At 44.1% G+C, this 16,084-nt stretch overlaps 2 protein-coding genes across 8 annotated transcripts; one reads left to right on the top strand and one right to left on the bottom strand.

Moving 5' to 3' along the window:
- Positions 1-988: 988 nt before the first annotated feature.
- E2F5 (E2F transcription factor 5) lies at positions 989-15,725 on the top strand. 5 transcript variants are annotated; one of them, XM_085539411.1, is made up of 9 exons: positions 989-1,197; positions 4,286-4,395; positions 5,033-5,196; positions 6,449-6,490; positions 7,689-7,753; positions 9,337-9,598; positions 10,268-10,468; positions 10,656-10,700; positions 15,267-15,725. In XM_085539411.1, exons 1-9 carry the CDS (start codon positions 1,069-1,071, stop codon positions 15,368-15,370), a joined length of 1,122 nt encoding a protein of 373 aa, XP_085395537.1. In that variant the 5' UTR covers positions 989-1,068; the 3' UTR covers positions 15,371-15,725. The 5 variants fall into 5 exon arrangements, with proteins under 5 accessions (XP_085395537.1, XP_085395536.1, XP_085395538.1 ...); XM_085539410.1 differs by lacking the exon at positions 15,267-15,725 and adding an exon at positions 12,009-12,754; XM_085539412.1 differs by lacking the exons at positions 7,689-7,753; positions 9,337-9,598; positions 15,267-15,725 and adding an exon at positions 12,009-12,754.
- RBIS (ribosomal biogenesis factor) lies at positions 3,033-15,513 on the bottom strand. Of its 3 annotated transcripts, none has more exons than XM_085539418.1 (4): positions 15,351-15,513; positions 13,642-13,761; positions 12,766-12,871; positions 3,033-3,438 (listed from the first exon to the last, which is right to left on the bottom strand). In XM_085539418.1, exons 1-3 carry the CDS (start codon positions 15,474-15,476, stop codon positions 12,803-12,805), a joined length of 315 nt encoding a protein of 104 aa, XP_085395544.1. In that variant the 5' UTR covers positions 15,477-15,513; the 3' UTR covers positions 3,033-3,438; positions 12,766-12,802. The 3 variants fall into 3 exon arrangements, with proteins under 3 accessions (XP_085395544.1, XP_085395543.1, XP_015711307.2); XM_085539417.1 differs by lacking the exon at positions 3,033-3,438 and adding an exon at positions 4,997-9,621; XM_015855821.3 differs by lacking the exon at positions 3,033-3,438 and having other exon boundaries at positions 12,708-12,871.
- Positions 15,726-16,084: the final 359 nt, after the last annotated feature.

Here is a 16,084-nt window from a genome sequence, read left to right as displayed (position 1 = left end):
GCCCTCCGCTGGACTCTTTCCAAGAGATCCCTGTCTTTTTTGTACTGGGGAGCCCAGAACTGGACACAATATTCCAGATGAGGCCTCACCAGGGCAGAGTAGAGGGGGAGGATCACCTCCTTCGACCTGCTGAACACGCTCTTTTTAATACACCCTAGTATGCCATTGGCTTTTTTGGCTACAAGGGCACACTGCTGGCTCATGGCCAATCTGTCGTCCACCAGGATGCCCAGGTCCCTCTCAGCAGAGCTCCTCTCCAGCAGGTCTTCCCCCAGCCTGTACTGGTGAAGTGGTGGTAGCAACAGTGTGTCACCTCCATTGGTTCAGACTGTAACAAGGGAGGCACGCAGGCTCTTGTTCATCTCTGGTAAAAATGCACAGCTAACGGTGGTGATTGAGTTGAGAAACAGAGTTTTATATCTGAGACTTTGCTCAACCAAGTAGCCTTATTGTGCTCTTCATCTGCTGCAGTCTCCATGGAAATAAATAGGAGGCATTGCCTACAGGGTAATCTATGTGTATATATATATTCTCCATGAAGGTGCTGTTGTCTAAGAGGTCCCATCTCCCGGCCGTGGCCTTGTCATCGTGCTGCCCCTTCGTGACGCGCTCCATCGCCTGGTGTACACAGGGGGCAGCTGCAGTTCTCCATCTCCTCACACTATCCGTGCCTCCCATGGCAGTACCGGAGCGTGCACGGTCCGAGAGGCGTGTGGAGCCTTGGGCAGCCTCTGGCAAACGGACTTGAGACACATTTCTCGTGCGGTCTAAAGAATCGGATTCTTATTAAAGACCAAGTCACCGGAACCTGGTTTATAAGTCATCCAACTGCTCTCGTATTCAACAGGCACCGCACGCTGTAACCGGGCCATTCCGGCTCAGCACCCCGTCCACCCCCCTCCGCCGCCCCATGCCGGTGTCCAGGCAACGGCGGCGGCGTCACTTCCTGCGGTATCGCCCCTCCCGCCGCAGCCCTCGGGCCGGCTCCGTTCCGAGTTCGGGTTGTTGCGGCGGTCGCGACACGTGGAGCGGCGGGGCGGCCCCGCTGGCCCCGGCCCGGCGGGCAGTATGGCCGCGGCGGCCGAAGCGGGGGGCGGCGGAGGCAGCAGCAGGCACGAGAAGAGCCTGGGGCTGCTCACCACCAAGTTCGTGTCGCTGCTGCAGGAGGCCAAGGACGGAGTGCTGGACCTCAAAGTGGTGCGAGGGCGGGGCGGCGCGGGGCCGCCATGGCCGCGGCGGTGGGGGAGGCCCGGGTGGCGCGCTGAGCCCCGCGGCGCTGCCGGAAGGGCCGGGCGGCTGTCAGGATGCGGCCGGGCCCGGGAGCGGGGGCCGGGTCAGCGCCGGGTGCGGAGGGAGGCTGGAGCCGTGGTGCCGCGAAGCCTGGCTGCCTTCGGTTGTTTGTTTTCGCTTTGCGGTTGCTGTGTTTACTGACTCTGTGAACTGACGCCTATTTAAAGCTGTTTTTGGCCGCTCCGTGCGGGGTGCGGGGTATCAGGGCTCCCCTGCGGTGTTGGTGCCGGGGGATTCTCCTGTCGGTGCCGTGTTGCAGTGCGACCTCCGCCCAAGCGAGGTGGCCTGAGAGCGGTGTTTGCCGGGCTAAGCATTAGCAGCTCGATGCCTTGGTTACTTGAGTCCTTTCAGGACCGCGTTCCTTGGCTCTGTTAGTGGGCTCTCGGGCAGGAGGTGTCCTTGAATGCTTTTCGTGCGTTGGTGTTCAGAGAGAGCTTTTTAACAATGTTACAGAAGAAAGTGAGACTTGTCAGTGAGCTGGGAGGGGTCCCATAGCACATTTGCTCCAGTCCAGCTGGGCACTCAGGTGGATGTGCTTGGAGCAGTAACACTGGGCAGCACAGCAGGATGGGTCGGGTGTTTGTCATTCACCTCTGTGTGGAAGGGGTTCTTCTCCCACCAAGGGGAAATGGCAGCACCTATGGTCAGGGGAAGGTATTAGAAGATTTAGGTTGGATGTTAGGGGAAAGTTCTTTACTAGGAGAGTGGTTAGGCCTTGGAACAGGCTGCCCAGGGAGGTTGTGGATGCCCCGTCCTTGGAGGTGTTCAAGACCAGGTTGGACGGGGCCCTGGGCAACCTGATCTAGTAAAGGTGTATGTTTGGTGGCCCTGCCAGGCAGGGGGGTTGGAACTACATGGTCCTTGAGGTCCCTTCCAACCCGGGTCATTCTGTGATTCTGTGAAGGTAAACGGCCACTGTGGCAATGACAGAAACTTCTACACAGGGCTTCTATGGGAAACTGGTTTCTGAATGACAGGATATGGTTCGTTTGAAGTAAGTACTAACTGAAGAGAACGAAACGTTGGGACTTTCATAAGCAATTAGTCAAAATGTACGTTTCTGTAATCCGGCGTTTCTCATAAGTGAGTCATGTGTGGAGGGAAAAGTGAAAAGCAGCAGGCATACCCTCAGGGAAATGAGGGGCAGGGTGCTCCTGGCCATCTATGAAGCAGCCCCAGGGGACACAGATGCTGACCTGCAATGGTGCTGATCCAGCACAGGTTGCTGCTCCTCACTCTGGGTGCAGGAAGCCCCAGCAGTTGTGTGTTGAACTTTGGAAGTGTTTTAGCACTGAGCGCTTCTTTGCTAATGCCTGACATACCATAAGAGTGAGGATTGTCTTGAGGTCAAATCCTACAGGGCTCGTTTTAAAATCAAGACACTCTTCCAGAATAATTGCGTAGCTGTCCCTGAATAACCCTGTGTAAGTAAATGTTGCTAAGGAAGTAAGCTTAAAATGTCAAGGGGTGAGATGGAAGGGAAAGAATGAAATCTCCTCTGTTCAGAAATCCACTATTTTCAGGGAATGGATAAATACAGAAAGATCACAATGAGTGAATAAAGGCTAAGCCACCTGAAAAAATACCCAGAACATAGTGTTTTTCTTCTCTGTGGCAGCATACTCTGGCTTCAACCTTGATTCCTGAAGTAGATTTGGCTTATAGCAAAATGCCATCCCTGCTATACTCAGGGCTAAATGGTATTTTCTGATCAACAGTGCAAAGTATTGAGTACCCTAACATTTGTTTGCTTGCCAGTGAAGTTTATTCCATGACAAGAGACTGAAAGCATTTCAAATGTGGGGACAGGAAGGGAGTTAGGATTTGCAGCTGTGATGAAGTTCTTGTGTCTATGGAAAGTTCAAGTCAGTGGAGTCCTAAAACCTAAGTAACCAGAACAAACAAGCAGAGTCCCACCATTGTGTTATGGAAGAACTTGGCATCTGATCTCTGAAGTGCCTACGTGATGGGGGAAAAAAAAACAAAAAAGGAGGATGGGGAAGAGGTTTGCCTGCTACGTTGTACTGTTTCTATACCACCAAGAAGGTTCCCAGTGCTTACTGCCATCCCCTTGCATGACGTTTCTTTGAAGGGAAATGGCTCTGATGTGATCTAAACCTCTTTCCTTGTCCCTGGTTGAATCAGGACCTGAAAAAAAATAAAAGAGCAGAAAGCAAAGCATTCATCAGGTGCCCTGGAAATGCACATCTAGGAAGGCTTCATATCAGGTAGGAAAGAATCATCTTGGACAGAACTATGAATGATCAAGCAGCCCGTTTCCTCTGACTTACAGTGTGCTCCGCTGTCAGCAACATGTTCTGGCAGCACATACAAAAACACTGTAGCTGGTCTGGGTCAGAAAGGGAAGTGGTGGTGGCTGTCAGCATTGGTACGAGCTGTGCTGGTGTTCTGGCAGCTCTGAATGCTATTGAGGCTGTTTCCTTGTGTCTATCACTTGTCATCTGGCAAGATGGCTTAAAAGACAGTGTTGGCTTTCAATCTTGCAGCTCTTCTTCGCTCAACCACTTTGGGCAATTACCTTGTCCTCTCATATCCCAGCAGTTTAATCTGGGGAGTTTCAGCAGAGGGGGTAATAAGCTCAGCATGCTGTTGGCCTCAGAGACTTGTTTTGTTGCAGTGTTGCCATCTTCCTTCCCTACTGTTTCATGCCTTTAAAGAAGGATCACTATTGAGTGGTGCAGATACCAATGGCAGCGCTGGCAGTTCATGTGAGCACTCCTCTCTGGTGAAGGTTGGCTTGCTGGCCTTGCCTCAGGTGACTTCCCTCACCATCAGGAGGCCACACTTGCATGTGACTTGAAGCTGATGCTAAGCTTCTGAATTTATCATTGAGCATCCTACTCTTGAAGGAAGGGTTGTCTCCGAAGGGCAGCAGTTCGAGTCAATTATTATTTGGCTTTCTTTTCAGGGAAATGGCTTCGAGTGTCTGTTGTTTGCCCCAGGTTGCTGACAGCTGTTGCTCTTGTCTCCGCAGGCTGCTGATGCCCTCGCCGTAAGGCAGAAGAGAAGGATCTATGACATCACCAATGTTTTAGAAGGGATTGATCTCATTGAGAAGAAGTCAAAAAACAGCATCCAGTGGAAGTAAGCTTTGGCAATTCTGCTTTTCTTCCTGTGCTTGAGAGCAACACAAACTGCCTCCATCAATTTCTTCTGGCTAGTTAACATAGGGTGAAGTTAATGTTACTCTCAGAATTGAGCAATGCAACATTTCAGAATGAGATCCAAGTTACAAATGAACCTCATTTGTCTTTAATTTGCGTCTTTGATACGTAGAATCAAGTTTAAAAGCTATAGGAGAGATACTTTCAGAAAACTTGTATTGCTACTTTCTACCTACCGCTTGCACTCCCTGAATCTGGGAGAGGTACTGAGGAACAGTGTTTCCACCTACCCACCCCTCTCAATTATTTTCTCTGGTTACTGAAGATGAAAGGGTAACTGAAGGGATAGGAGGGAAGAAGGGGCAGGAGAGCTGTGGGCCATCTCTAATACAGAAAAGCGATGTTCTGAAAGAATATAAGGTTAGGTAGAGGGAAATTCTAAATCTGATCTAATTTTTAAAATGCCCTTTTTTTCCCATAAAACGCTGCCGGAAGAGTAAATTTCCTTCATACTGAATTTTAGAAGATTTTTCAAATGATTGAAAGCATGCTTAGGAAGTGTTCTTTTAGATTTTCACTTCTTGTGGTTTCATGAACCTATATACTTTTATTTTAAGAGGGGTAGGTGCTGGATGCAATACAAAAGAAGTCGTGGAGAGGCTGAGGTATCTTGAAGCTGAAATTGAAGATCTAGAGCTAAAAGAGAAAGAATTGGATCAGCAGAAACTGTGGCTACAGCAAAGCATCAAGAATGTTATGGATGATTCTACAAACCACCAATATCCTTTTCAAGAAATGGTGTGCATCTTGGAACAAGAATTAAAACAGCAATTAAAGCATAGGTAAAGGGTGAAACATGCTGTAATCCATTTCATCCAGAAGCAAAGGCTAAGGAAGGGTAATTTATATATTTTTTTCTCTTCAGGTTTTGACTCAGTAAGAGTATAAATTACATTTGCATGACGTTTTAAGCTCTGTGGTTGTACAAATGGTAACCTGAAAATAATCCAGCATATGTATGTATTGCAGAAATTTTTAAGTCCACAGTATAACCCTGGTATGTGGCTTTAAATTGATTGTACTGCCTTTAGGCACTTGGATTTACACTTTCTTAGCTATATTTAACATGAATCTCCCTACTACCTTCCCCACCTTTTACTTCCTTCTCTTGAAAAATTACATCTATCACCCAAAGATAAATTGAGTCGAGTTGACAAAGGTCTGAAGCTTGTTAGTTTTGGAACAGGAAAAATATCCTGTGTGTGAATATCCCATAATCAGAAAGGTTGTATATATTCCTTGTAACGTGTTTATCTGTCTTTTAATATATTGTGCAAAACAGATGTATCTGAAATTTAGAGCAGGAAAATGCCCTTCTTACTGGTAGTACCAATGATGAGTACTTAACATTACTTGCAATTGCTGTGCAGAAACTACACCTCTAAAACTTGGTAGTAAAGGAGATTTAAGTAAGATATGAAGAAAAACGTGCCATGGGAGAGTTAGCAGTGGAATTAATCCCCCAGGGGAGGGGTTGGGATATCCATTGCTGGACGTTCTCCAGAACAGGAGAGGCAAACAACTGTCTGGAATGTCTTAATAATTGATCCTACCTTGAGGCAGGGGAATGGGTCTGCAGGTGAACTGTTAAGTCCCCTCTAGCGGTCTTTTTGTGTGAATTTCGGGACATCCTGATACACTGATGAATTATGTAGTGTCAAGTTAATGAGGTAAATGGTGTTCTTAAAAACAAGATTTTACATGTTTTCTGTTTGAAAAGAATCTCTTCTCATTCAAGCTATTCAGCTCCTTCTCTTCTGGTATTTTCTTCACATACATAGATGTATATTTCTAACAGTACAGAACTGTGTTATTTTTAAAGTAGCCATTCTGAACATCATAAATCAAGCCTTGATTACACCTTTAAGTAGCAGCAGTAAGCTTAGGCTTAGTTTGGACAAACTTCTTTTTAAAGGCATCAAATACCAGTTTCACATTGCTTTAAGAAAAACGTTCCTTGACATAAATTACATTTTCATATGTCACCCATGAAGATATCTGTAACTGTTTCAATGGTGAGTTGCTCCTACGCTGTATCTCATGAAAGGAGGGATTTCCTGATCTTCTTGAAACTTAACTTGCTAACTAACCTGCCTTTCCCTGCAAGTATTTTGTGTTTAGAATAATTATTCAACAGTGGTCAGAAGTAAACAGATACATCTTCTACCATTCATGACCAACAGGTTCTAGTGTACTTATAGTCACAGATTGTATGGAATGGAAGTTTAGCTGTTTGAGAGTGCTGGGTTTGGATGTCTTTTTCACTGTTCACACTTTGCAGTAGTTTGCCTCTGACCCTAACAGAACCAAGGACAGGGCTTGTTGGTCTGCTACATCTGAAGACCAGCCATGTCTGGATTTCTTAAAGTTTTCTGATGACAGCTTGAGTCAGAAGGAATTCCTTGTGATGTTACATGGAGCCGGCTGGAGTTTAAAGATGGGACATTGCTACTAAACAAGAAAGATTCTGTACAGGAAGTTTGAACAAACTGCCAAGAACTGCTGGCAGAAATTATTTCCCTTGACACCCTTTATGGATCCCAAGTTACTCAAGGGAATGTTGTTGTTCAGCCTCACCTGAGCTGAAAACCAACGCTTTGCCACAAGGAAGGTTAGGTTTCTTTTTGAATAAAAACATAACATCAGATAACTGCTGTGGAATTTTACAAAACAAGCTGTTGCTGAGGAGAATTAGTTGTTACAAAATGTGTAGGAGGTGTTTAATATAGCAGTTGCATTGTACTTGGTTTAAGATATGTCCCAAGTAGCAGGGAAAGTTATGGATGAAGGCAAATCGATGTGTCCTGACTTTAACTAATGATTTGCAATACACACAGTAAGCTACAGGTGAGCGTTATGATCACCTCTTACATCTGAGTTGGATGTGTTTCTGAAGTTCTAACTTCAGGTACTTGAAAATGCTGATGTTGAAGACAAAAACTGAAACGTTTTCTTGCTTTCCTATGTCATCTGTCCTCAAAGCAATAAAGCTGTACAAAAGAGCTGCTCTTGTTGAAAAGGAAGCTAGCTAAATATTGGGTTTTGGATCTCACAGGGACTATGCAAATCCCATCACAAGTGTATTTGTGCTGGAATTATGCAGTGTTTTGAGTAGCTTTAGAGAATTCTTCTATCTTATTTGAGTAGATATCATGCAAGATGTAACAAAAATATGCACAGTTAACACTTTCTTAAAAATTGCTATTTAACCAGGCGACACACTTCTAGCAATTCAAGCACCTTGTGGTACACAGTTAGAAGTACCCATACCCGAAATGGTATGTACTGGTTTCTTGTTTACCTGAGTGCTGTAAGGGGACAGTGGAAAAGAAGAGGTATGCTATAGCTGAGGATTTATCTCTGGCTGTGATGAGGGAGGAAGGAAAAATATTAAGCTAGTTTTAGTTAAGAATGGAGGTGTTGGGTGGGAAAGTTTTTTTTCTGCACACCTAAGTTATGTATGCAAAAGAGAAATTAATGATAACTCATCTTATATTGGAAACAAGATATAAAAGTGGGTTTGTTTGTCCTCTCTTTAAGTCTTACCAGTTTAGGCATAATTGTCTTGAATTCCTTTGAGAACTTAATAGCAGTAACTTTTGTGTGTCAAATTTCAAATCTATTGTATTGTTAAATCAGAACTTCTATGGAAATGCCTTTTAGATTTATTTGTAGGTTTGATTTAGATATGCTGTTTATATTTAGTCACATAGTAGTATACTGAATAGAGAAACACACTGCAGACTTCTTTTTAGCTGAAGGGTTTGTTAGACTGGGCAGGATTAGAGGAGGCCAAATTACTTACCTCTATCAATCTTTAATCTTTTTAAATTGTGTTGCTCTGTTTTAAATAGGGTTGATACCTTATGTAGGTGGGAGAGTGTTGCATGAAGCATGACAGATACAATGCTTTTAGAGTGGTGAAGCTCACAGGAGAAGTTTCAGAAGGTATTTTTAACAAGGCTAAGCACAATCTGATATCAGAAGAGCATCCAAAGCTAGGACCATGAAGCTGGTCCAGTGATACTGGGTCTTTGTTCATCTGTGCTGAAAACAGTTCAGGCAATGGTATGATTCCCTGTGTGGTGAAAGCAGTTATGATGCAGCTTTTTTGACTTTTTGTTGAGGACAAGAGCAGATGATTTAGTATTCCATCAGCAACTTCAAATGGGATGCATTTATTTTGGTTTTCCCTCCCTTCAGGCTCCTTTGCCACTTTCCTCATCCTCATTTATTTTCTGGAATATACTTGCTGAAATCCTGTTTGATGAATTAACCTAGAACCTGCCAAAAGAATGCCTAGCAAATCAGCTAAGAAATTGTTTCTAATGACTCACTGATTCTGTGTTCACTCGGTCTGAGTGTGAACTTAATTATTGTGGCATGGCTGGTCCCAACTAAGATGGTCCTGAAGCTCCACTTTAGAGGAAGAAATCTAAAAGTACACAAATCTTTTACCTGTTTTGTTACTGACAAGATGTAGCTCTACTGTACGTTTCATGTAACTTAAATTCAGAACTTAGACAAGCCCTTCAGAATATTGTATGTTTGAGTCTTCTATAATTGTTCTGGTCAGGTAAATATGTAACATAATCGTAATGTTCCCTATTAGATCACTTATATTTCTTTTAAATATTTGTTTCCTGTCTGAATATGATTTGATAAGTTTGACAATTAAAATTTCTTCCTAGCATTTTAATTAGAAGAGCACTGTATCTTCTGGGAGGTAAAAAGTACATTGAGAATTCTGTTTTAACATCTTCATTGGTTACTATGGGAAATAAGTCTACGCAATTGCTATTTTTGGTACAGTTCCAAATTCTGTGGGAATTACAACATTCTTAATGCACCATCTCTCCAGGGCCAGAATGGACAGAAGAAATACCAGATCAATCTTAAAAGTAGTTCAGGACCTATCCATGTACTGCTTATAAACAAAGAATCAAATTCCTCCAAGCCCATGGTGTTCCCAGTTCCTCCACCTGATGACCTTGCACAAACCCCATCTCAGCCTGCAGCTCCAGTGACTCCCCTTAAACCTACTCCAGCTACTGAAAATCCACCAGAACATGGTCTTAACCAGGGACAACAGTTGCCAGAAACAACAGCAGACACACCGTCAGGTGCGCTCAAACTTCTTTTCCACCTAAGATGGGGAAGGAAACAGAAATGGTGATAGATAGAAGAAAGGCATGTCAATAATTTGCATAACGTGGCAGGTGTTTGTTAAGAAACCATCCCAAGGGGTTTACTAACTGCTTTCAAGAGGTTACAGAAAAGCTTCTTCCTCTCCTGTCCTCTATCTGATTGGTGAAACAGTTTTTTCCCCTTCTAGTTTATTGTCTTACACTGAAGAGGTTTTGTATGCAGTCCTGGTTGTTAACCTGAGATGTTTCTCCAGAATGCAGTGACACTGTCAGCCTTAGATGGAGTATGTGATTTGAACATACACTTTTCTGTGAAGCAGATAGTATAGGCACCAGTTCCAGCTCTTGTTCCACAAGGTCACTTACTTTCTTCCACAAAGCCACAGTGAGAGACTGCCTGAATATCTGGTATTGGTTTTTTGATCGTAATTGTAAGATAATGTGGAATTATTTAAGAAAATGCTGTCTGCATTTCTGAAGGATCCTGATAAAGTTGAGCTTGTGAGTTTGGAATGGGGAAGAGATTCTTCTCACCTCAACCCAGACATTAGCTGTGTTGTCCTCGAGAGAGAAAACCAGGTTCAGGTCTTTCACATTCCTTTTTTACATTAATAGATTTTATAATGTGCTTTTCTGTCTTTGTAGAAAGCAGTCTGCAGCAGAACAGTACAACTCCAGCAACTCCTTATTCTAGCCTTTCAGACTCAGTGTTGTACCCCAGCCTTTCAGGAGATGTCGCCCAAGCTACAGCGAGCTCCAATGACTATCAGGCTTTGCTCCCTTTGGATGTTAACTGTATCCTCAAGCCAAACTCGTTTGACATAGCAAAGATGGAAGAGTCCACAGGTAGGAAGAAACAGTTGCTATGCAGTGTTTTTATTGTTTCCTGAGCCATTCCTTTTGTATATCTATACAGCACGCTGTCTCCACAGCTCCTGCCCATGTGCACATGGGCTGTACTGTACTTTCCAGTTCAGTATTGTAATGCAGAGAATCTGTTGACTGCAATAAACACATGCTCCTCTTTTCACAGGAAATATCGGTGGGGATATTATTGACGAACTTATGTCCTCTGATGGTAAGTATTACGTATCCTTACTTGCAGTTATTAAAAAAAATAGTAGCATGGTCTTTATATGAACAGCACTTGTGGCAATTGTCTGTTAAATCTCCTACCAACAGTCAGTACAATACTACTTCTTTCCCCTGTACCAACTCTTCTGTCTTTGTCATTCTCATCTTTGCACCCCTATCTGTTCCCTGCAATGCTTTTATTTAACAGTCAAAATATGAAAGCCTTAATCCAGCAAGAACTTACATGCATGAGTAACTGAACAGTACTTAATTCTAGAGTAAATAAAGAACAGGTTAATGACTCGAGTGTTGCCATAAAATATATATGTGTGTGTGTGTATATGTATAAAAACAACAAAAATAACACCTTGTTTAATTACATTCTGCCATAAGCCTCTTCCATGAGCTCTGAGCAGATATTTCAGAGCATATTTACATGCCTGCGTGCAGATTGATTCTTGGCCAGGTTTCTTACACTGTCAGACCAAATACAACCCTTTTCTGGTCTTGCATCTCCTTGGCCATAGGTATGCAGAACTGAGCCACAGCTAGTAGTTCCATACACTCATGACCCCCTGCTGTATCTCACTGAACCCAGCTGGCTTAGTCCTTTTCTCATTTAACTGTGCTGTTCTGTGAGCAGCCTGTGTTAATATCTGCTTTTCAAGCAGACAGACTTGGGGCTTATCTAGAAAAAAACATGCAGCTACAAGATCTAAGAGGGAAGCTGGAGTCATATGAATGTGACAATAAAATATGTGGATAAAACGGAAATACTCTCCAATTTTAGAACAGCTACAATGTGCCCAGCTCATCTGCATTGGTCTTCCTAAGGTACAGCATGAGAGCTGAGGCTTCTCTTCCTGCATTCCCCAAGAAGGACTTCAAGTCCGTGCATTAAATGCAGTGCACAGAGAAGTTGACAGCCTCTATTCTTCCTCTGTAAAATAGGGATAATATGAATTTCTTTATCCAGAATAAATATCTGAAGACTGATACATACAATGTTGTAACAGGAAGGAGATAAATATAAGTGATGGCTTTTTGACAGAGTTTTCAAAAGCTGTCTAGGAGTTCCTTTGCTACAAAAGGAGAGAGCAAGTCCATATATCACAGCTTTCTTACTGCCTTAGTTTGAAGGCAGTACAGGTAGTCACAGTACGTGTCCTAGCACGCTTGTCAGATTATCAAGGCAATATTTTACTTATTAAGACTAACCCTGGCACTGGTGATGACAAACATACTGGATTATGAGATAGGGCTGATATTCCAGAAGTGTTTTAACTTAAACTAAACTATTCCTGCTTTACAGTTTTTCCTCTCTTACGACTCTCTCCTACTCCTGGAGATGACTACAACTTTAACCTGGATGATAATGAAGGAGTCTGTGATCTCTTTGATGTGCAGATACTAAATTATTAGATGTTATGTCAACCAGACTACTTATCTACCTCTAACGATAACATTCTAGACTTCTTCATAATCTAAGTATTTGAATAATGAATGTATAACTTCTTAGTTCACTGACTCTGGGAGTATATTTCCTTTTGCTTCCTTTAACTACTTCACAAAACAAATTCAACCACCTGGAAAAAAAAAGTAAAGGGCTTCTTATCAGAATCTTGGCACATTTTTCACCTGGGTGTCCTTTGTGTAATCCAACAACTTTGGAGTTTTCTAAGGAAAGCAAAAAATGCTTTATAGCCTTCTGATCATTTTTTATCTTAAAATGATCAGGCTTTGCTCTCAGTTACCAGCATTTTCTTTGAAGCTTTACTGCCGAAAAGCTCTCAATATATTATAACGTTTTCCCATCCACTTTGAAACTTTCACTGCCAAGCTGAGAAGTGAAGGATATCAACTTGAGTTACGCTTGATTGTTTCAGTGAACCAATTTTGTGAAGTGCCTTCTGTTTTAGCACTTTAAGTTTCTCACACTGACTTCTGACATTCCACTTTCCTAGATGATAGGAAAGGTCTGTTTGTAGTTTGTATTAAAGTGTGCCAATACTTGTATATTAACAAGATTTTTTTTTTTAATAAAATTTTACAAACAAAGCCTGTGTGACCTTCAGTTCTTGGGATCTCTTCATCGTCCGTTATGCATTACAGCTGTGATAGTAAACTCGTGGCAGCATCCACATTTGCTGGTTCCTCTTCTGAAGGTGCGGTAACCTGATAAAAGGAGAGTTTCAGTTTAAAGTGCAGATCAATTTCTTTTTGTGTTTGGGGAAGGCAAAAAAAAAGAGGGGGAAAAAAGCCAAACAAGCAATGATTTGTGCTGCAAGTGAAAGACAAAGTGTCACATCAGTAATGTATATATAGCACAGCGGAAACAGGCACACCTCTTAGTTCAGGGCATACACAGTTTTGAAACAGGGATGAAAAATACTATTGCTTTACACCCCAAATGGGCCAATTGAATGTTATGTCATGTATGGCCCTACTAATGCAGAAGTAGCGGGACAGTCCAGGATCCCAGCCATGTGCAATAGCAAGCTAGCAGCAGTAGGGCTGCTGGCACCAACAGCTTTGCTTGGCCTCATGCTATGCTGGCAGCACTATCACATGCACTGCCTTTTTTCTTCAGCTTCACCCTGGGGTATTTGGCAGTTGTTCTGTTGCTCCCAGCCACACAGAAACTTGATGGCCCCAGGCACAATACTCAGCTCTTGTCCAGTTCCCTATACTTCTCCACCAGCCAGGGTGGGTTCACCTGTATTCTGTATATTCTGTATAATCCCATTGTCTTTTTGTCCTCTTGACATTAATAATTACAGGGCACTTGACTATGCCAGTCAGATTTCAGCATTACCCCACAACTGAAGCTAATAAAGCCAGCTTTGTAGCTTTAAAGCCGCTACAAGAATTGCCTGCAGCCTTTGTGTCAGAATGTAATGCATCCCTTTCACTTCCCTCCTCAGACTTTCACAAAGGGAAATTACCTGCTTTGGGTTCTTTGGAGGTTCCTCTGCAGAACCTTTCGATAGCTGCTGTACTTCTTTCCGAATCTCAGCAAAAGCTTTATTTATCTTGCTCACTTTTTCAGCATTTGCAATGTTTATCTGTAGGGAGAAAAAAAAACAATAGCGCAGATTGGTGTTCTAAACTGAAATTGCACTGGCATCATTTTTGTACAACTGTTGAATGTTATACGCGTATCTTACAGCATCACAGTAGGAACTTTGTTATACTTGAATTCTGGTTGTCGGTTATACTGCTGAGTCGTGTACAAGCGTTGTAATAAATACAACATTATGAAAGCAGTCAGACTTGCTGTGTTGGGAAGGGAGCTCACAACGACCCACCGCTTTTTGGGCAGGATCTTGGCCATACAACAGCACTTCACATGGCAGCCATTCCAGAAGCATGTCACACATCCCAAACTGCAGGCTATCTCCTGCTGTTCCAAAGGCTGCACTTTCATTCATGTCTCAGCATTTTACATAGGCAGGAGCACACTGTGAGCTGTTACACACATTTACGCCATTCACCTTCAAAGCTGAGGTAATTTCAGAGCACAAATACATTAAAAATAATTTAATTCATTCCTTAGACAGCGGCCAGGAGAACCAGCAGTAAGAAAGTGGGGGCACAAGGCCAATGAAACAAACTATTAGATTAGCAGTTTAATTGATAATAAACTACAGGGTGTCTCAAGAAATACAGGTTCAGCTCCTAGCTCAAATTAAGAGTATATGGGGCTGTGGGCGATTCAGTTTACACAGGCGTTCTGTTTTCCGTGAGAGCCTGTTGGCAGCAGTGCCAAAAGGGTCAGTTTGTGTACCCAGCACCCTTTGAACTCAGGCAGGGACTGCTCTGCAGAATGAAGCTCTGCAGCTGGGATCTGTATCAAAAGCTGTTTGAATATTAAGGAATCTCAGCTATTGAGGAACAAGGCCATTTAAACACTTTCTTTTCGAGCATTTTACAATACTGCTTAAAGATACGTAAATCCCCAAAGGCTTCATGAATTAAAGAATACAGCTTCAAACACAGAATAAAATTTTACTCTTAATTAGCTGCTGACTTCTCACAAAGATGCTTTTAAACCTGTTTCTCCCTTTATTATACAGAGCCCTTTAGACTAAGAGCAGATTTGATGCCAGCAACGTGAAATTGTTTTGGGGATCCCTGTTGATTTCCCCAGTTCGTTGTGTTCCTGCCTGTCAGCCAGATGAACCTGCCGGGTGACTTTCACTTGCAGAATAGGAAGATTAGGAAATTAGGAAACATTAGGAAATATTACTTCTCAGAAAGGGTAGTCAGGCATTGGAATGCACTGCCCAGGGAGGTGGTGGAGTCACCGACCATGGCAGTATTCAAGAAACGTTTGGATGTTGTGTTGAGGAATATGATTTAGCTCGGAAGTATTGGTAATGGTTGGACCAGATGATCATCTAGGTCTTTTCCAACCTTGATAATGATGTGATTCTGTGATCTCAAAGGGCCTTTTTTAGGAGCTGCCATTTCACTCAGCACAGCAGACCGAGCGTTGTGCAGTGTGGGACAGTGCTTCACCCTTGTTGTTAAACGCTTTCCTTATACCCAATCTAAATCTCTCCTCCAGTTGGAACCCATTTGCAGCCCAGGAGAACCACAGATGCGACCGCACCACGCGCTAAACCCGCAGCCCCCGCCGGCTCCCACTCACCTTCTTCAGCCCGGAGGTGACGGGCCTCGCCCGGCCCTTCGCTCGGGCCTTCCCGGCGGCAGCGCCGCGGGCGATAGCGAAAACATCGACCGCCTTCGCCGCCTTCCGCGCCCGGCTCTTCCCCATGGCAGCGTCCACGAGCAGCCGGCGCGCACCTGACGTCACAACCGAGCGCCGGGGGAAGCCCTCACGTCACCGGTCCGGGATTCCCTCCGTGGGGCCGCCTGTCGCAGCGCGGGGTGGTGGCGGTGCCGGTCCGGGGGGGGGCTCAGCTCACGGCGGCAGCCCTTGGGCACGGAGATGGAGCATAAAACAGCGCTTCCGTGTGGGCACCCGCTGGGACACGTCGGATTAAAGACTCAACATGAGCCAGCAGTGCGCTCTGGCAGCCCGGAAAGCAAATGGGATCCTGGGCTCCATCAGGAGAGGGGTGGTCAGCAGGGATAGGGAGGTGATCGTCCCTCTCTATTCGGCTCTTGTGAGGCCCCATCTGGAGTACTGTGTCCAGGTGTGGAGCCCTCAGTACAAAAAAGACATGGAGATTTTGGAAAGGGTCCAGAGGAGGGCCACGAAGATGATCAGGGGGCTGGAGCACCTCCACTATAAGGACAGGCTGAGGGAGTTGGGTTTGTTCAGCCTGGAGAAGAGAAGGTTGCGGGGTGACCTCATTGCAGCCTTTCAATACCTGAAGGGAACCTACACCCAGGAGGGGAGAAAACTCTTCGAAAGGGCTG

This window comes from Coturnix japonica, chromosome 2 (assembly GCF_054131305.1).
Source record: "Coturnix japonica strain WE chromosome 2, WE-NBRP24, whole genome shotgun sequence".
Classification (NCBI taxonomy): Eukaryota; Metazoa; Chordata; class Aves; order Galliformes; family Phasianidae; genus Coturnix; species Coturnix japonica.
This window is presented reverse-complemented; position numbering and strand designations above follow the sequence as displayed.

Bases quoted from the DNA above. Each gene is read 5' to 3' on its own strand.
- E2F5 (XM_085539410.1), top strand. From the start codon at position 1,069: ATGGCCGCGGCGGCCGAAGCGGGGGGCGGCGGAGGCAGCAGCAGGCAC. The intron at 4,396-5,032 runs GTAAGCTTTGGC...TTTTATTTTAAG, and splicing joins AAAAACAGCATCCAGTGGAA to AGGGGTAGGTGCTGGATGCA. The intron at 7,754-9,336 runs GTATGTACTGGT...CCATCTCTCCAG, and splicing joins AAGTACCCATACCCGAAATG to GGCCAGAATGGACAGAAGAA.
- RBIS (XM_085539418.1), bottom strand. From the start codon at position 15,476: ATGGGGAAGAGCCGGGCGCGGAAGGCGGCGAAGGCGGTCGATGTTTTC. The intron at 13,762-15,350 runs GTGAGTGGGAGC...TTCTCCCTACAG, and splicing joins TCACCTCCGGGCTGAAGAAG to ATAAACATTGCAAATGCTGA. The intron at 12,872-13,641 runs GTAATTTCCCTT...TCCTTTTATCAG, and splicing joins CTCCAAAGAACCCAAAGCAG to GTTACCGCACCTTCAGAAGA.